Source organism: Haemaphysalis longicornis, unplaced genomic scaffold (assembly GCF_048455015.1).
Source record: "Haemaphysalis longicornis isolate Haplotype H1 unplaced genomic scaffold, Haemaphysalis longicornis Haplotype H1 scaffold_4, whole genome shotgun sequence".
Taxonomy (NCBI): Eukaryota; Metazoa; Arthropoda; class Arachnida; order Ixodida; family Ixodidae; genus Haemaphysalis; species Haemaphysalis longicornis.
The window spans coordinates 118,861,975-118,882,397 of record NW_027526361.1 but is presented as its reverse complement, the minus strand read 5'-3'; the positions used below and the strand labels follow the sequence as shown (position 1 = coordinate 118,882,397).

Genomic DNA, 20,423 nt, shown 5'->3' with positions numbered 1-20,423 from the left:
GTGACGTCACTTCCGTGGGGCGCTCCAGCCAGCCGCGATCGGGCGAGGCTGGAGCACCCCGGGGGAAAGGATCCCCGGGGTGCAGCAGCCTTTGCCCAATAAAAATATGTGCCTCGGGCATAAGTTCAAACAGCGCGCCGTTTGTGTAAGCTGCCGCCCTGCGAGAGTGTTCTTCAATATATTGATACTCATTTTGAACGGTAATAAATAGCTTTTTTTAGATTCAATCGATTATATTTTAGCGTATATAGCAGTTCAATTATCGCTTAACATGTTTTGAATTGGTTGGTGTGAGGTGGCGCCGGCGCCGGTTCCAACTTCGCACGGGACTTGCAGACATGTGCTCAAACGGACTGCTGTGTATGGTGAAACTAAAACAGCGATTGTTAGGGTGAAAGCAAACCCAGAACGTTTAGAGCGCCACAACAAAACTCCATTCGATGTCGTGCTGGTACCCGGTATCGCAGGCTTAGTCGTAACCTTGCCAACATCGCAAACCGCTGATCTTTCCCTGCATCAAGGAGACACGATTTTGCATTCATCGTCAATCAACATCCAAACATGATCCTCAAAGGAGCATCCTCGGAGACGCGGGCTTTGCTGAGAATCCTTCAGTTGCCGGTGCACAAACAAGTCAGGGTGAGCGCACTACGCAGCCACTGTCCTATTTGTTCATCTGTTAAAAACTCGATGCGATTTGGTGTGCGCGCTCAGCGGTCAAATGGCGTAGTATAAGGTGGCCACGAAGTTATTGCACATTGTATATTATCGGTATACGTACAGCTGAATGTGTCCGCAACAATATCAAGACGCTTGCTCCTATTGCGGTGGTAAACGGTCATGTTGCATGGGAATGTGTGGAACAAGAGCAGTAGGAGGCAGCTCTTGCCAGCTCAGAAGTGGAGCTTCAGAGAAAGCTTATTAACCAGGCTCAAAAGTTGGCAATACCCAATGGAGACTTCAAATGAGGACCCCAACCACTGCTATGCAGTGGATATGTATTATGAAGTTAATGATGTATGATATATAATCGATAGACCTAACCTTAAAGTTAAACCAAGGCAACTATCGTGGCCCCGCGACTCTGCTACCTACTTGGTCGCTGAAGGAGCTCAACGCAGGTTTGATTGCTCGAACAATTATCCATGTTATTATTATTATTAGCACTGATAGTTGTGATAGTACGTATTCTGTTCCCTAGATTCGCTAAGTACGTGGGCATACCTTCAATCTTCCACACAAAACAAGCTGCCTTGGACCAAATCGCTGCTAAAATTTTGGCTGCTATGACAGATCTGGTGGTATGAACTGTTACGTTCTGGTGGAACATTGTTGCATTTAGAATGTATGTGATCAAACAAAGCATTATGCCAAAAGTTTGGCAGTCCCTTGTACCCTGAAATCTGTGATATCTGGCAGGCCGCGTATGCGGGTTCATTCTAACAGGTGCTGTTAGATCTCTGGCATTAACTGATTTGTTTGAGCTTAACCTAGGCGGAACAGTTGCTGTCGAATCTGCCACTTGTACAGAGCTAGGCAGTTATAGGTGATTAGTTTGTCTCATCCGTGATAATAACATTTAAGCTCAGTAAAACAGCACTGGATATTTTGAACGATCTCAGAATGTTAGAAAAATGTTTGTCATTCAGCACAGGAGCCTGGCTTGATTTTACTGGCGCTTATTGACGTCTCTGGTATACCTGAACTATGTTTCAGTTTGCACATTTGGTTTAGCAAAGACCTTCACACAGTACATAAGTTTGTACGGTACAGTACCAGTGGACAGTTGCACTTTATGTGCAATCATCTGCTGGTCATGAGCTGGATTGCACTAAGCTTCATCCGCACCTTTCCGTTGGGTCTAATCCCACTCCATCTCTGTCCGAAGTTCACACACAGTCTTATTACAGTGAGGTTTCTTGGCTTTGTGTCCTTGACTGAGGTTGTCCCCATCTTTGCACCAGTGTTTTGTGATCGGTGAAGTAGTTTGACATATACCCCACATCCTTCAAGACACACCAATGCGGAAAGAAATTGATGAGTAAATCGCAAAAAATTACACAAAAGACAAAGGAGGACAACAGAGATGAGTGATATCCTCTTTCATCCTTTGTGTAATTTTTGCGCTTTACTCATCAGCCATGCAAAACCTTCCCAGAAGTCCGCATGAAAGTAGAGGTGAGTACGGGTTTTCTGTGTTGCAGATATGGATTCTAACGGAACCGTAAGAAGCGTGCACACCTCTTCCCCAAGTCTTGCACACCCTCTGGATTTTGCCATTAATACCGGTTGAAATGCCTGGTCACAGGAGTGTGATCTATGTGATACCGTTGGGGCAGTGCATTATTATATCACCTCTGCAGCGTACTTGGCCTTACCTTTATGGGAGATGTACACTACCATGGCAAGGACTTTGTTCAGAAGCCCCACAACACGCGCTTCTCTGTTGCCACGTACAGGGACAGGCAATTCAACTCTCCTCATAGTAGACTACGTAGATGGCAACCATTGCAGATTCATTTCCAAGACGTTTTGCTGCAAAGACGAAGCCGAAGCCGGTTGTCGCAACTTAGTAATTGGAACCTGTTATCGGATTCATTTGTGTCTCATGCAAACAGAGTAGCCCCAACCTCACTTTTTGAATCTTTAATACTTTTCAAGGATCAGTAGATTCCCGCTGTCTTTTCCGCCTCTGCAGTAGTTGTTCAATTTTATTTTCATGTTCGGCAGTAGGATCAGTGGAAGGTCCCGCTTTATTCATCACTTCACACAGTCTGTGACCAGCTGCTCCACCTTCATATCCACATAAGCATAGTTCCTAACGAACGAGACATCTTTTAGCAAGAAAGACTAGAAACAAATGCATGGTTAGGCATCGCCTAGCAACAGAGACGCACACTCCTCTATCTTGCTGGTCGGTTATTCTTCTGTTCACTTTGGCTTCACCCACAGGGCAGGTTCTTCACAAGTGGTGCAGCTAACACTATCGCACATTAAAACCAGTTGTCGATGTGTGGTTTGGGCACAAGCACTACACTTATACCAGCACCTTCGTGCACATTGTTTTGTTAACAGTGAGGCTCTCGACATGTGCACAGTCCAGGGATAAGAAACTTGCCCAGTTTCCCTATTTTTTTCCCCTTTCCCACTCACAGACAACAGTAATAGTGAAGCGAGTTTGCCCGCCTCCTGTGTCAAAAATATGGTGGAAAACCCCCCGGGTGCTGCGGCCAGACAACTTTGTGTACGAGTACGACGAGATCACGGAAAACAGGAAGAAGCCGAACATCGACGTCATCCTGACACAGTTCGTCGAAGGTAACTTTTGAGCAAAGTCTTGCGGCATGCGTTGTGCACCGTAACACGGAAGCTACAGAGAGTCCGAAGTTGGTGCTCAAAACATGATTGGTTGCCCTACTGGCCCAATGCTACTTCCTTTTGGCGTATCAAAAGCCCGCACCTGTGTGGTGCGTTTTTGCATCGCGAATTCGGAGGAGTGAATAGCCGCACTTGCGAAATTCGCAGAGCCTTCTACATTGCCTACAAACGATGCAGTTTTTGTATTTAGGAAACATCCTTTGCAAACAGAGTAACGTTTGTCACGGATGAAGCTTTTTCTACGCCTAGAAAAAAGGAAGCATGGACGAATGAGTTCAGCCTAGAGGTCGCAGTGAAACTCACATTCACCTCCGGTGCAGCCAGTCTACGCTTAAGTAGAGGGAAAAAAAATTTGGGCATCCTAAACATTTCGCAAGTGACATTCTATGGAGGCCGGCTGAAAAAAACTAACAAAAGGCATTCGTGCCTTAGAAGGATTTTACCATTTCCCGTCTTCGCAAGCTGAACTGAAAGGGCCCACGCTAATTGACGCTTTCCTTCGCCCAGCCGCCATAGAATGTCATGGCGAGTTAGACGCGCTTCAGAAATGGTTATTCAACAATGGACCATATTCACACGATCAATTAGGTGCTAGAGAAGTCCGCGGAGTATACTCAACCCTTTATATACATAGCTGTAACTTTTGCACACAAAAAACAGTGTTATTCAGTGTTATTGCCCTATATATATCCTTCAGAGATTGTGAGAAAGCATTTGGCTCGATCGAAACCTCAGCAGTCATTCAGGCACTGCGGAATCAGGGTGTAGATGAGCATTATGGGAGAGTACTAGAGGACATCTACAGTGGGTCCACAGCTACCATAGTCCTCCATAAGGAGAGCAGTAAAATACCTATAAGGAAGGGCGTCGGACAAGGAGACACAATCTCTCTAATGTTATTCTCAGCATGTTTACAAGAGGTCGTCAGAACCTTGGATTGGGAACAGGTGGGAGTAAGGGTTAATGGACAATACTTCGGTAACCTTAGATTTGTTGATGACGTTGCCTTGCTGAGCAACTCGGGGGACGAATTGCAAAGCATGATTACCGCACTGGACAAGCAGAGTAGAATCGTGGGCCTGAAAATTAATAAGCGGAAAACTAAAGTAATCCTCAGTAGCTTCGGGAGAGCACAGCGGTTTGAGATAGGTGGCGAGGCAGTGGAAGTGGTAAGCGAATATATGTATCTACTTAGGCCAGGTAGTGACCCAGGATCCCAACCATGAGGCAGAGATAATTAGAAGGATAAGAATGGGGTGGAGTGCATTTGGCAGGCTTTCTCAGATAATGAATGGCAGCCTGCCATTGTCCCTGAAGAAGAAAGTGTATGACAGCTGCATCTTACCGGTACTCACCTACGGGGCAGAAACTTGGAGGCTCACTAAGAGGGTTCAACTTAAAAGAGGACGACTCAGCGGGCAATGGAGCAGAAGATGATAGCTGTAACATTAAGGGACAAGAAGAGAGTGGAGTGGGGCAGGGAACGAACATGTGTTAAGGACATATTGGTAGAAATTAAGAAGAAGAAATGGGTGTGGGCAGGGCATGTTACCGCATGTAATACGAAGGCAAGATAAGCGTTGGTCATTGAGGGTAATAGAGTGGATCCCTAGAGAAGGCAAGTGTGCCAGGGGGCGGCAGAAAGTTAGATGGCAGGTGAGATCAAGAAGTTTGTGGGAATAAATCGGTCACAGTTAGCGCAGGGCCGGGATAATTGAAGATCCGTGGGGGGGAAGGCTTTTGCCCTGCAGTTGGCGTAGACAGGCTGATGGTGATGATGATGATGTAGGTGGCTGGTTGAGAACAATGCAACGTCTGCTATGCTGTGCTCAGCTTGTGAAATTAACTGAAGCTTGCTTCCCTTGTTTGCACAATTCTCATCTCCTGCCGCCATCATTTTGTTTGGCTACTGTCACCAAAGTTTGCACCTAACGCACTTGATTTTGCTTGGTACATCAGCCTCACTGCATTTGCAGTCAACCAAAGCAGGAGGCCTTCAGTAACTGAGTGACAGATGGGGACGAGAAGAGTGAATGAGGTAGTGCAAGCGCTGGTATTCTCTCTCTCTCTCTCTCTCTCTGTAATCAAATGCAGGTTTCTCTCGCTTTCTCTCTTACTCTCAAACACTCACAGGCATGCACAGGTTAACCTCGATTAGAAATGTAAACAAGAAAAAAGAGGAAGTTTGTCATTCCTTTGAATGTCACCTTTTCACATCCCTCCAACAACTTTCTCAATATATCTGAAATGTACCATGGTTTCATCAAGTAGAAGTTAGTTAGTATCTTCAATTAACTTTAGGAGCTTGCTAAACTGGGTTGAGATATGTAGGCAAGCCTCAATCCGATTTTACGTGCAAAAAAAGTCTGCTTGTGTTGTGTGCTTTTGTGAAAAACTGTGTCTTGAATTTGTCACAAGAGCCTAGCCACAAGAATTTGTCACAAGAGCCTTTTTCACAAGAACTTGTCACAAGTGGTTAGCTTTAAGATGCAAACTCAGTTGCTTGTAAACGTCTGATTCTGCTTCTTGTGCCACTGTATTACGAGCTGTAATTTTGCCCGTTAAAAGGAAGCTGCGATGTTGGAGCGTAACGTGATTTTGATGCCAAGACACCCAGTGAGAAGAAAGCATGCTCGGCTTCTTCGTCCATGCCAGGTCTTGGGAACAAGTGGGACCTGGTGTCTGTGAGGCCCTTCTATGGCCTCAGGAACCTCATCGTCCCTGGACTGGCCATGTATGCGACCCCTGAAAACTTGGCACTGCGAGAGAGGATGCGGGAGGTAAGCCTTTTTTTTTTTCGTGATCCTTGATCTTTTACTATACTCATAACCCTTTCACTGTAGGGTATTCCTGGCCGTGGCGCGCGGCTTGGTTTCTGGAACATCGGGAAAGGAGCATAGTGATCTATTTGACTATGATAGTGTCTGGAACGTAGTGTGCCAAAAGGAAAGAGCGGGGGTGAGAAATTGCTTTTCTTCCAGATATTTTTCAGTTTGCCGTGCACGCTTACGGGACGGCGACCCCACCGTTGCAACATCAGAATCTGACATTGTGGAGCTGACACCCCTTCCTCGGATGAGAAAACTCAGAATGTGAATCTGAGATCGGCTCGTATTCCGATGGGAATCGGAAGAACCATCGCTCCTGTCAGCAGTCGAAGGCCCCTCATGGTCAGCCATACGAAAGTAACCGCTAGGGTTGCCACCTTCCCGGTTTTTGACCGACCCGACCAGTTTTTTAGAAAGCGGGCCAGTTGGCGGTCCGTACTTAAAACCGGCCGTCATTGGCCGGTTTTTTGGCTATCGTGCCGAGATGATTTATTTGTTTGGCATTTTATGGGCGTTAATTCAGCAGCTACGATGATAAACAGGTGTCGGCAAGCTGCGCAAACACACGTGACCAGAGAAAATACACGGGTGAGCGCGGGCTAGATGCAAACAAGAGCTTTTAACGGACGAAGTATGGGAGGTTTCTTTTCAGGGCAGAACATTGAGAGCAATAACCAAAATTTCAGTAACTTTCACTACAAACGTCATGTTGATTCCTCTCTAGGAAAACGCTACAATGTATATGGCATTGCATGTCATAAAACATGGATTCTTTTTTATCATCGCAGATTCAACCTTTTAAATACCACGCCCCCCCCCCCCTCCTCCTCCTCCTCCCAGCTCCCCCGAAGGGCCCTGTTTTGTGTGTGTGTGTGTTTTTTTTTTTAAGGGGGGGGGGAAAGGTGGCAACCCTAGTAACCGCGTGCATGGAAGGAGCACTTTCAGAAGCCGGCACAGTGCACAGAAGTGTCACGTTGCAAAATTGTGATGGCAGATAGAGATAAAAAGAAGATACAACATTGATACAACAACTTCGTTTGCTGCGGACAGCGGCAAGTGAGGGCGCAGCGAGCGAGCAAAAGCCCCGATTGAGTCATGTTTCGGTCTATTGGGGAGGCAACAGCACGCTGGGCTAACCTGGCGTGCCGTAGCAGACGCGGGAACAGAACAATATAATGAGTGCTTGGTCACTCATCCCGACGGAATATACCGTGCGGAGCAACCATTCCCCCCAGCAACGAAGGGTGGGCGCGGTCACTCTGTACTGTTCAATATACCGGGGTAGAAGATCTTGCGAGTGAAAATACGAGCTACTAGAACGATTCGACACATGGCATGAACAGTCCAGGCGCACTGGCTTTGCGCTATGTCACGAATTTTTGAACACACAATGGAGAACGTACTGTTACGTCAGTGACACTGTGGAAAGGAAATGCGAAAATGTAGCGGTACGTCAGTGACAGCGAGAGGGTTAAGTAAGTAACCTCACACTCTAACCTTCTAGGGGCAAGATTTTGATCTGTGGCACCGTGCTGTGTTATCTGAATGGTGTTTTGTGCTCCAAGCTCAACTCAGAATAGGTAAAGTACTTTTAAGGCAAACGCCTTCAGGCCCACATTGTGCAATTGCACATTGTGCAAAGGGTGGTGTTGTTGCCCAATGCAAGAAATAGCCACCACTATAAAGAGCAAGAAAAATGGTAATTGCTGCCAAAGTGCGTATTTGGATTGATTTCGATAAATCAAGTACAGTAAAAGGTCGTTAATTCGAACTCGGTTAATTCGAGCTTACAGTTAATTCAAACTGACGGCCTGGTCCCGGCACAGCCCTGTATATTTCAATGGGGGAAAACTTCCTACAATTCGAACTCCGCTTAATTCGAACAATTTTATAGCCGCCTTTGAGTTTGAATTAACAAGCTTTACTGTATGTAGCTTGAAAAGAACATTGGGTACATTAAGGTTCAGATAGGAAATGAACCCAGGTTCCAGATTAAGAGTCGAGTGCATTGCCACCACACTACATCACCATGTTGCCGGGGGTGGAACGAGGGTTAGCTTAGTGCAAGTGGCACTGATTTTCTGCTACATGATGGATGAACATGGCGGCACGTGAGTAGAACAGGTGTGCCTCAGCCAGGGAAAACTCTGATTCTAAGAAAGCTGTGGCGTAAAGTGTTGCCAGCTAGTCAGGTTGTTGAAGTGATTAGCACCAAAAGATGAAGGAACGAAACCGAATAAGGAGACACGCACACTTTGCTGCCACTGCTCTAGATGAGCAACTCATGAAGTACTCACGGTTGAAGCCGAAAAGTTCCTGCGACACTGCTGTCGCAGCCACTGTGAGCTACATAACTCGAAAACGCTTCACCCGCTGAAGTGTTTTTTCAGGCTTGAGTGTCTCTGCCCAGTCTTTTTTGTCAAAAATGCGCAGATAAAGCTGTCTGGTTGTCTGTACAGGCCCGCGAGTTGCGCTTGACGTGACGGGGCAAATCTGCAGCAAAAATGAAAGATCGCCAGCCTCTCTCGCAGGCCTTGTTCGAGTCAGCGCCGCTTTAGAATAGTGTGAAGACGGGTGTGAAGCTGACCACTTCAAAGCACAACAGCTGCGATGCTTTTAAGATTGTTGAAATTAATTGAGGATTGGTTCAAAAGATTGACGTCAAAAGGTTAGCCCAGCGGGGAACGGTCCGTGGTGGTTCTTTGCCTGAGAAACAGTACTCTTGTGGTAATGTAACCACACTGCCTGAGTGTGCTTGTGAACCCAGTTTTTGCATTCCGAGAGGTGCTTTGTGTTTTATTTTTGTGAAGATGTAATAACTTCACAGCAAACGTCTCCGAAAGTATAGCTATTGCAAATGCACCAGTCATGTGTAGGCAGTATTTTGGTACTTTCTGCACAAATGTTGGTAAGATGTTAGATTTGGGAGTTGTCAGGCTAGGTACTGTCAGACAAATTGCTCTTTGGTGGTAGAATTTCTGTACAAATTCAACCCGAATTTACAGTGTGGAGTAATTTGTGGTGTGGTCTTAGAGGCCGTGAATAATGTCACCATCACTCTTAATGCCGAGTGCATTGGCCTGAGGGCTATATGCTCATCGTCATCATCGTTAAGCCCTGAGCTCGTGTCGGTAGGCGGGTGTAAAAAGGTACAGTAATTGACTTACTGTAGGCTCAAGTTTATTGGAACATACGTAAATTTTACACTGGGAGTTTGCAAAGCTGAAGCAAAACATCACGTAATGCAAAAATAGAAACAGTGTTGCTTGCTTCTGAGCATTTCCCATCATTGTTACTGCCATTCGTTGTAGTAAGTTAATCAGTCTGCATAATGCTTAGAGAAGTTGCGGCATGAATGATTTGCGGTGTGTTTGCTGAAACTGGCACATTGTGTTCTGAGGAACATTTACTGAACAGACCTGGCGTATCGGTGACTACGAAACCATATTCTTACCCGTGGTCTCTTGCGGTACAAAACTAAACCACACTGTGAGAATTCATTTACAGCTGCCTTGAGATTTGTTAAGGGAAGAAAGGAGGACAGGAGTGAGGGACATGCTTTGTGGATTAGGGAAAAAAAGAAAAGTAGGAAGCGGAGTTAGGCTGGACATGAACAATGGGTGTGCCAAGCACTGAAGGAGGAAACCAGAATTAGGGAAAGACAAAAAAAAAAGTAGACTTGGGGAATTGAACGGGAAAATTTGAAGGCAAAAAAGCGTATTTGGATAGCACGAGACTGGAGAGGTTTGCAAGTGTACGGGAGAAGTCGTCGTTATTCAGTGGAAAATAAATAGGCTGATGATGATGATTGTGAAATTCTTCGAGGCTGTATAAAAGCATTTCCTTCCTTCGGCAGTATTTGTAAGAGTTGAAATATGTGCAAACTTTCTTATCATGGCTGTGTGGGGGGTGCTAGCGCAAAAATCACTCGCTCCCTGAGAGCATTGGCGAAGGTTTCCACAGCAGTGTACGAACTTCCTCCTGGTGAAATTTGTAACATTTGTCGTGAATTCTTCCAGAGTAAAGAAAAGCTGCGGCGATATGCCCGGTTGAGCGAAAGCAAAAAGCTTTGTTGTTGCTAGTTTGAAATTGGGTGGTAGGCAGGGCAGCTTTGTGTTGAAGATGTCCCAAGATTCATCTATTTTTAAACACTTGTTCAGCCAAAGTGTTTGTTGCTGCTACGAAACTGACGCGCATTGTCTCATTTTTCTGCACAGGAAAAAGCAGACTTGGGTCCAACGTACAGTTCGCCATTCTCTCCTGTGGTAAGTAAAAGACTTGTTGTGGGTTGTTGTTTAATCTGTAATGTGTTTGTATTTAATACAGCCTCCCTATGTATCAGTATGCACGGACAATACACAAAGGATTAGAGGATACCAATGCTGCAGTAATGTGCTTAAGCATTCCTTTTAAGGGCCGAGCACTTTAGGGGCTCGCCTTGTCGTCGTAGCTCGCTCGCTGGACCCACCTAGAGCCACATGGAGTCCCGTCGTTGCAGCATCCCACGGAGGTTTCCAGAGTGAAGCGGTTTACATATAGTCATAAGCGTTCGAAACTTGTGAACCGCTGGTGCTTGTCATACATCTTCCCGGTGTTTAGCGCAAAGAAAACTGCAGGTACATTTGAGGCAAAATATTCGTAATTAACCGGCTTTGCCCGCGTTCACTTAGTTAGGAACACTCGTTGGGTTGATTTTTACAATATTAAGCGAAAAAAAGTGGCAGTGCAACGCCGGCACATGCGGGAGGACAAGCAAGCACAAAAAGAACAGAACTCCCGCTGGCGCAGTTTCAGGAAGGGGGTGCGCGAGCGCTGCGAAGGCGGGAAATTTGAATTGCATTGGGTGGTTGCAGTGAGCGGATAACGTAGCTACAGCCCATTATGACAAATCACTGCTCTGCACTTCTGACAGCTTTCTCATTGAGTGGAACGGCTTTAATACTTTTGCTAACACTATTGATGACTGGATTAAACTTTCAAGCAAAGGGTTTCTTGCCAGAACAATAATACTATTGTTTAATGTTTTTCTTTGCCAATACCTGCATATCGTGTGTTGTTGTATTGCTCAGATACGTGTTTTGTTGTTATCTGTCCTTCACTGGTGCATTTATGTACTGAATACTGTTTGAAAACTACCCCCCTATAAAAATGCCCCATGGGCACATTAGGAACTTGTAATTCGTAAATAAATAAATTGCTTAATAAAGCATTTTGAGACTGCACGTAGTTGTGAGCAACAACAAGGACAGCTTTTACCTCTGACTTCACAGATTATGCTTGTGTTTTTGCATGTTGCCTTTTCACACTGGTGCTGCACCTGAGAAGTCAACCTAATGTTGATGAGAATGGTGCAAAAATTTCTTTTAGCAGGTGCAACTCGCTTATAGTTTAATTACACTACAGCCTCTGCAGCTGGCCATTGCAACAGGAGTTAGCGAAAATTAGCGAGCTAATTTGGTTCGTTCCAAGCGGGAACACCTTTAATGAAAAATCGAGAATTTATCGCTCGGCTGGTACCAGCTCATTCCAAATGTGCTTTGAAAAGGAAGCAGTGAGCCGTGGGGTGAAATAGTTCAGTGAGGGAGTAAAAGCATACTTACTGCACGAAATACTTGAACGTTACAAGAAAAAAAACACACTGGTTGATTCTCCTCTGTCATAGGAACTGGTAAAACACGAAAGTGAAATGTGCAGCGAAATCTGCAGCTGAGCATGATTTGCGGGTCGGTGGCTGTCTTGTGGGTGTGTTTGGCGAGTGATGTCCTGCTGGCGGGTCGCTTCGGCAAGAGTGTACTGGCGTCATTTTTGTGACGGATATGACGTCAGCGAAATCTTGGTGTATCCCAGCATAAAACACTTTCGTGCTAAGATATAAAACGCAAAGAACAACAACCCTAGGTATAACGAACTCTTTATTGCTAAAGGTTGCTTCCCTGCAAGAAGACCCTGTGTGCAGGGGTGCACCCTTTACAGGCCGCTTGCTTCGTTGTACTGGACGGATATGTCGTAAACGAAATCTTCGTGAATCCCGGAATAAAACACTGGTGTTAAAAAAAAGAAAAAAAGAAATGAAGAAGTACATAAACACGTGCCTCTTCACCATTGCAGACGATCCGGCTGCTCAAGTCCACCATCGTCAGGCTTCCCATGAACCGAGAGCAGGGCTGGACCGTGGAGCCTTGGCACCTTCGAATTGCCCTTCGGCAAGCGGTCAGTCCCTCTCGAACACTCGACGTCTCTGCCTGCTTCCAATCTGTCGCTTTCTGCGAGACCGTTTCTCTGGGACGCAGGAGGGAGACAGTGTGCAGCTAAAGCTCGTGAAATGAAGGCAGTGGCTTTGGCATTGTACTGCTTCGTCTGCTTACTGTACTATTAACAGCAGTTCGCAAAGATGCCCCACCGAAGGAAAGGTCTGGTGATGTGCCTTGACCGTGACTGCTGTCGGATGAGAGGCAACTTTGCTGATTGTAGGAACTTTCTTGCTACTTGATGGCTGTAAGCTCAACAGTTGCGTAATATATGAGGATATGTGACAAAATGTTCCGTTCCCATTGATAGTCGCAAAGAAATGCACATACATGGTTGCCCTTTTTTGCAACGGGCCTGCATGCAGCTTGCTCGCCAGGTTTTTTATGTTTAGGCCATTTTTTTACTTCGGTACAGTTGTAAAAAAAAATTTTCCTTTTCTTACCTTTTGTGCTCTCATCTCTGTACTACCCACGGCGGTGGCTTCAGGGTGTCTAGCGAACGGGAAAAACGGGAAAACCGGGAAAAGTCAGGGAATTTTGCGCCACCTGGAAAAGTCAGGAAATTGTCAGGGAATTTGTCAATCAAGTAGTACCAGTCAGGGAAAACCACTTCGGGGCCTGCCCACAGTTTCAGTGTTGGGGGCCCCCAAGAAGTTACCGAACGCAACACGTTCGCGCGCGACGAAAGCGTGAACCGCATGAAACGTTTTCTGGTTTTTCTGCAAGCAAAAACGCGCCGCGCACGGGGCGCGCTGGCGCCGCCGCGAAAACCACCTGCACGGTGCGTGTCGCCGGCAGGCGCCGGCAACATGGCGGCTGCACCGGCCGCGGAGTAGTGCGGTAGCTCCAACGACCGCTTCTAACCGCTCTTTAAAATGCTACTCAAGGCACAAACGCACTTGCTTGTGCAGGAAAGAAGCCACAGCAGGCACAAAATCGTCGACGCGGCCGTGAAAATACCGCGCACGAATCGCGTGCAGAAACTCGCCGTGCGGCTCACGCAGCTCGCAGCTGGCTTAGGTTGCTGGTTGCACTTGCGCAGAGGGTCGATGTAGGTGGTGCCCAAATCGCACGCACAACGCGCTTTTTTTTTCAGCGAATTTTAAAAGTCAGCGCTTTTTTGGAGCTAATCTTGAAAGAACTTCTTTCTTATGACATCAGGAGCCAGAATTACCTAATCAAAAAGGAACTTGACATGATTTAGCGTGAACCGCGTGGGGCGTTTTCTGCTCGCGAAAATGCGCCGCGCACGTCACAGACGCTCTGACGCTGCCGCGATGCGGAACCGCCTGCACGCTGCGCGCGGTGCTGCCGGCAGCGGAAGCACGGCGGCGGCTTCGACCGCGAACCGGAGCTCGAGCGACCGCTTCTAAACGCTCTCTAAAATGCCACACAAGGCACGCACGAAGTTGCTTGTGAGGTAAAAGAGCTTATAAAACGGTACTATAAAACATCATCCGCGCCGCTAGTGAAAGCGCCCATGCGTGTTAAGCCTAAACATCTCGAGAGCTTCGAAACTGCCGCCATGAGGCGTGCGGCTCTCCATTGGCGCAAGTCGGCAGGCTTCTCCCATCGCCTCGCGCGACGCGCGTCATTTTCTGAGCGAGGCAGAAGCTGCCGCGCGCGCGAATCGTCGACGCGGGCGTCAAAAAATCGCACGCGCAACGCCGACGCGCCCGAATCGCGTGCAAAAATGCACCATGCGGTTCACGTTGCATGTCGAGCCAGGACAATAAAAAAAAAGCAAAAGGTGCTCGCTGAAGCGCAACTTGAAGCTTCTATCCCGCAAGATGAAATCAACTCTGTGAAGCCGTAACAGGAGGCAAGAAAACCTCAAACTGAACAAACTGAAGTTAATGTATTTTGTATATGCTTTTTACATGCTTCACGGACCATTTACACAGAATGACGCCTGTTGTATAGGTCAGGGAATTTCGTTTAAAATAGTCATGGAAAACATGGAAAAGTCAGGGAAATTGAATTAGGCAATTTGCTAGACACCCTGGGCTTAGTGGCTAAGGCGTTGCGCTGCTGAGCACGAGGTCACAGGTTGAATTCCCGGCCGCGGTGGCCGCTTTTCTGATGGAGGTGAAAAGCAAATACGCCTATGTGTACGAGATTTCGGCGCATGTTAAAGATCCCCAGGTGGTCAAAATTAATCCTGAGCCCTCCACTACGGCGCGCCTCATCGCCTGCGTTGCGTCTGCGTGTTAAACCTTACAATCAATCAATCAATCTTCTCTGTACTGCAGAAACCGCTGCTTCTAGAAGAGACCTCCTTACGTGTTAAACCTTAAAGCTTTGCTCTAAAACTGTGATGTCATTTTCAAGCTCTTTCGAGCATTCTTGTCTATTACAGGAAATTAAGAGCAGACAGGTTTGCGAATTAGTATACTAAGCATGCAAGTACTACCTTGAACACAGGTACTTGCCAAAAAAAAAAAAAAAAAGCACGCGATGAGAAAGAGCTTTGATGTTGTGCCCTTCCTGTCTTACTTCTGCTCTCTGTTCTTGCTATGTATTTCGGGTCAATAACAGCACAAATATCAAAGCAACGGATTAAATTCGGTACTTCGCTGCGCAATTTATCACAAAACGATTCTGCAGGTAGTATTCAGAGAATTAGTATCATCTACTAATGCGTAGCATTCTTATGCCGCTTGTCTTGAGTGTGAGTTTTTACAGTCAAATTTTTTGGTTTTTCTATATCCTGTCTGATCAACTATCTCCATTTACGCTATTATAGTGATTCGAAGTGGAACTTTAGCGAAATCTGCATTAGTGTGGAAATTCTTATGCCGCTTGTCTTGAGTGTGAGTTTTTACAGTCAAATTTTTTGGTTTTTCTATATCCTGTCTGATCAACTATCTCCATTTACGCTATTATAGTGATTCGAAGTGGAACTTTAGCGAAATCTGCATTAGTGTGGAAATGCAGGGCATTATACAGTTTGCCATTTTCCGTAATTTTTTAAATATATATATATAATTTTTTTTTCAGAATTTTGTTTGACCAACTATCTCCATTTATGCTATTATAACAACTACAGGTGGAACTTTCGCAAAATCTGCATTGTTGTTTTAACGTTTTTCTTATTTTTTAATTTTTCAAAACTTCATCCAACCAATTATCTGCATTCACGTTATTACAACGATCACATTTGTAACTTTCGCGAAATCTGCAATATTGTGGAAATGCAGGGCATCATACGGTTCAGCTTTTTTCGTAATTATTTTGTTTTTCTTATTTGTTAGTTTTTCAAAATTCATTCATTGAATTATCTCCATTGCATTTCATTTATTCCACCTTAAAGGCCCTAAGGCATTACATAAGGGGGGTGGTGTACAAGGTATAATAAAGGTATAATGTATGCTATTATAACGATTACTGGTGAAACTTTCGCGAAATCTGCATTATTGTGGAAATGCCGAGCGTTACACGGTCCTGGCTGTGGGGATACTCGGCAAGGAATGCTACGCATTAAAAGGATTTTATGCGTGCGTGTGTGCGTGTGTGCATGTGTAAAGGCAAACAGCATAACTGAAAAACTTGTGCGAGCACATCGACAAAAAGCCCCGCACAAAGGAGAAAGTACTTGTTGCATCAACATGGCGCAAGTGGGACCACAGATGGTGGTGCTCATTCTTTGCTCTGTGCCACTTCGAGCCATCTGTAAGCAGTATCAATGCACCACATTTTTTTCAGGCTCTCCCGTGCGGGCGCTTGTTGGTCTGCTCATGGTTGCTTGACTTGTTATTTCCAAGGCCAGACGAGATTGCGTGAGACGTAGAATGACCGCATTGTTTCATCTGACATCTGCTTGCAGGGCGTCACAATACCAGAGGGATCGATCGAGGTTCCCGAGACTCCCATCACGGGGCCAGATTATGCCGGCAAGGAGAACAAGGTGTTTCTGGCCACCATTTATGTAAGTGGAACAGTACGCACCCGAAATGTCTGGCGGTAGACCGCAATAACTTGTATTACTGATGTAGTATTCCGTTTTAGTAGATGTTCACGAAAGGTGTGTGAATATTCGAAAACTTCAGATACTTTGAAAACAGTGTTTGCTATTCGATTTGCAACGCAGTCCTTTGAGGCATTCGAATTTTTGAAACTTAAAAGTAGGGCATTACAAGTGGCTCTGTGGCACGGCGTGCAAACTTTCAAGTGTCACGCATGGCGTGCCCTTTGAAGTTGGCTTTTTTGCTCAACAAAGAAGCTGCGCAACAAAGCTTAACACGTGTAAGCTGTGTTTGAAGGGGTCTACGCTAGCTGTGGTGCATATTAGCTGAAGTGGAATGCTTCGCAAATTTATAAGCTGAAAACAAGTTTGCCGTCACTGTAGTGGCATGAGTGAGGAACCTGGAGTTATTACTCGTTGAGTTGCACCAAGGTCGTACCAGCCGCGAGCATCCTTAAGGTGGCTGAAGGGACTGCAGTCATATGAACTTCCTGTATTTACTGCATGTTAAGGAGGAACTTGCGTTTCTTCATTACAATTTGTGCCCGATCATTGTTTCATTGCTTTGTCTTCAACTTTTTTTTGCGCCATTTTTTTTTTTCTTATTTACAAAAACACTCTGATGTGTTATGTCCCAACTGCCTAAGTCTTTCTTTAGCTGTGTTTTAGAAACTTTATACACGCCAAAGGGAAGGTATTTATATTCTAAAAAAGATCAGAACATTCGCAATGGAGGGAGAGATGATATGCTTTTTTTTATTCCAAGAATGCTTTTTATGATGCTTTCATGAGGGAATCAGTTGGCAGTCGTTTGGAGATTCAGATGATGATGATGTGTGATGCGCATTTTATTAGACCTTTCCCTGTTTTCAAGCCTCTCTGTAGGCAAGCTGTGCGATCGAATAGCTAATAAAATGGAAACGGGGGACCAGAGCTACTGGATGGGAGAGATCAGAACATTTATAGGGTTGGGGAGGATGGGGTTTTCAGGAGGGCAGTAGTGGTTGGAAGTTGTTTGGAGGTGCAGATGATGATTATGGCAGTAGTGATGGTACACATCCTTGCAAGCCTTACAAGCCAGGCACTTCTGTACGCACCCAGCACCATCTACTGGTTTGCTTCGAACACACCTCCTTTTTATTGTTTTTAGCAACCGCTAGAAGAGCTGTGCTGTCTGACCTCGGCTGCCTGAAGGCCGAATCGGGGGTTTGGTGTGAATGACCTGGGTTCAAGCCGCAATATCGGTGGTATTTTTGCAAGACCTGTGATTTTTTTACCTTTAACAAGCTCTTTACCTTTACCTTTACCTTTAACAAGCCTTTAACAAGCCTTTAATTTTTACCTTTACCTTTAACAAACTGAACTTGGTTTGGTACCATTTAGGTCGGTTTAGAGACGGGGTGCTGCATATCAACACATAATTAATTTTCCACATGACACCAGAACAGGGGCTTCCCCAGGAATCTTAATCATGGGGGGGGGGTGTCTGAATGACTGGGGGGAGGGGGGGAGGGGGGGCAGCGGGGGGGGGAGGCTAGATAAACTATACAAACTGTTTCTTTTTAGTCCACTAGTTAAATAATAGATGTCTATTAATCAAATGCTCTTCCACGTGACGTATGTTTCCCCCTTTTCTCCATATACACCTGGAAGCGGTGTTTTTTATTCAATATAAAAAAAATTATTTTTTAGAAATTCAGTTTTTACGGAAAACGGTCAGTACTATTCAGTTTTAAAATGTCTAACCATTTTTCAACGTATAAGGACATTTTCAAACTTGTCGCCAAGGCCAATGAGGAGATTTGAGTTTTTGAAACGATATTTAGGGAGTACACGAATTATGCAGCACTTGTAAAGCGGGCACCGATTGCCTTTTGACGCTCGCAATTTATTTAAATGCCAGGATTACCATAATTACCCGATTCTAACGCGCCCCCGATTCTAACGCGCACTCTATTTTCCTGGCAAAAAAAAAAACGAAAAAACTTGCACTTCCGATTGTAACGCCCACGGAACTTTGTGAGCAAGAAAAACGAATGCGAAATAAACAGGCGATTTATTTCTCGAAGTGATCTCACCCATCTCCCTCTTCGTCGCTCTCCGCTGACCACAACATCTCGTCCTTGGTGCCGTCAAGCGCGTTCGCGATGCCACATTCAAAACGAACGTTCAATCATGATCGATGGAATCGTGGCCCACGCCTCGCACGCCCATCCTGCGAGCTTCTCCACAGGCGCACGCTTCAGCCGACCACTCGTTTTGAACGCGCGAGAGCCGCTGCTGCCATTGCTGTTATCAAGTGCGCAAGTGGAACGATTTGACGATTTGTGTGAACGCCGATAGAAAAGCCTGGGCGCCTATGCTTCCTGCGTCCGAAAAAGTGTTGCTAAAAGCTTTGGCGCCATCTTGAGATGGCGATGGGCGAGACGAAATTTCCGTTGTTTCGGCAGTTTCGGTTTCGTATCCGATTCTAACGCGCATGTGATTTTTCGACCCATTTTTCCGGAAAAAAGGTGCGCGTTAGAATCGGGCAATTACGGTAGCTTCCGTAGCCCTTCACCTTGCCAAATTGCAAATTTGAAATGTAGATGTTGAAAGAGCTTCTTCAAAGATCAGAGTTGTAAACAAAGAATGTCCCTGAATCAATGAAGAAAGTAAATTGCACTCCGTTCAAGTCAAAGGTGGCCTCAGTTGATACAATTTTGGGTGACAGCTTGTCCATATATGCTTTCCTCGAACTTAGATTAAAGTAGACAGGTGCGTATTTTGTCTTTCTGTCTCGCTGAGGTGGTAACAAGGTGTTTCACTCTTCCGTTTATTGGGGCTCAGCCAAACTGCCCAGACGTTTAATTCAACAAGTGACATAAAATTTAGAGATTCAATGGGGGGGGGGGGGGGGGGGGGGTCCAAAAAAACTAGGGAAATCTACTCACCCCCTAGGGGGTGTGCAGGGAAATTTCTGCGCCGGAAGTGCCTGTCTCGTATGTATCTCAGAATATCGCTGCAAGCCGAACCCCTTTTCTTGCGTCAACAGGTCAACAAGGTGGACAAGGGCCAGGTTCCTTTCCGGATCCAGCATGTTGGCAGGGCGGTGCGAGTGGATGAGGGGACTGAGGTGCCTTTTGAAAAGCTGCCCGTGGAAGCGTTGCTGCCTGAGCAGGAACAGCAGCTTCAGGAACTGTTCCCGGAAAAGTTCAAGCCACGGGAACACCACCCTGCCACCGGTGGAACAACACCACCTGCAAAGCCGGCTGCGTCTAGCTAACACCTTGCAGCCAACCGAGCATGTAATAAATGAGATGTCTAGGAGAGAAAGAAATAAGTGTGTTTTTACTGCTCAGAACTTTGCTGAAGACACAGTGTGCAAACCAATTTCTGGCCCACTTGCTCCTTTACAGTAATACATCATCATCATCAGCAGCATGTCTGCCCCCACTGCAGGGCAAAGCCTTCTCCCATGGATCTCCAATTATCCTGGACCTGTGCCAACTGCGACCAACTTATCTCCCGCAAACTTCTTGATCTCATCTGCCCATCTAACTTTCTGCCGCCCCCTGCCGCGCTTGCCTTCTCTAGGGATCCACTCCGTTGCCCTTAATAATAATAATAATCTTGCCTGCACATTACATGCCCTGTCCACATCCATTTCTTCTTCTTAATTCCTATATGTCCTTAACACGCGTTTGTTCCCTGACCCCCTCTTCTCTCTTCCTGTCCTGTCCCTTCCTGTCCTTTAGCTTTGTTGTTTACTTGAAGTGAATACCATTAGCTGTTAAAGCAAATACCACTTAAATGATGTTTATGCTACAGCAAAAGGTTTGTCAGTTGCCCTTGATAGAACAAATATGTATCACTGCGATGAAATTTTCGCTTCAACAAAATATTTGTCAATTGCACGTAAGAGTTCATGTAGCAGAGTTCCCTTCTCAATGAGCAACATTTCCTGAACCATTTCACGTTACACGTTAAAATTTTCGTGAAAGACATTAGGATTTCCTCTTTTTT

The 20,423-nt window shown here is 45.7% G+C and overlaps 1 protein-coding gene across 1 annotated transcript; it reads left to right on the top strand.

Moving 5' to 3' along the window:
* Nucleotides 1-294: 294 nt before the first annotated feature.
* Nucleotides 295-19,747, top strand: Mrpl9 (mitochondrial ribosomal protein L9). Its single transcript, XM_077707624.1, has 7 exons — nucleotides 295-639; nucleotides 3,156-3,318; nucleotides 6,034-6,158; nucleotides 10,424-10,471; nucleotides 12,315-12,416; nucleotides 16,281-16,382; nucleotides 19,453-19,747. The coding sequence occupies exons 1-7, from the start codon at nucleotides 562-564 to the stop codon at nucleotides 19,681-19,683; spliced, it is 849 nt and encodes a 282-aa protein (XP_077563750.1). The 5' UTR covers nucleotides 295-561; the 3' UTR covers nucleotides 19,684-19,747.
* Nucleotides 19,748-20,423: the final 676 nt, after the last annotated feature.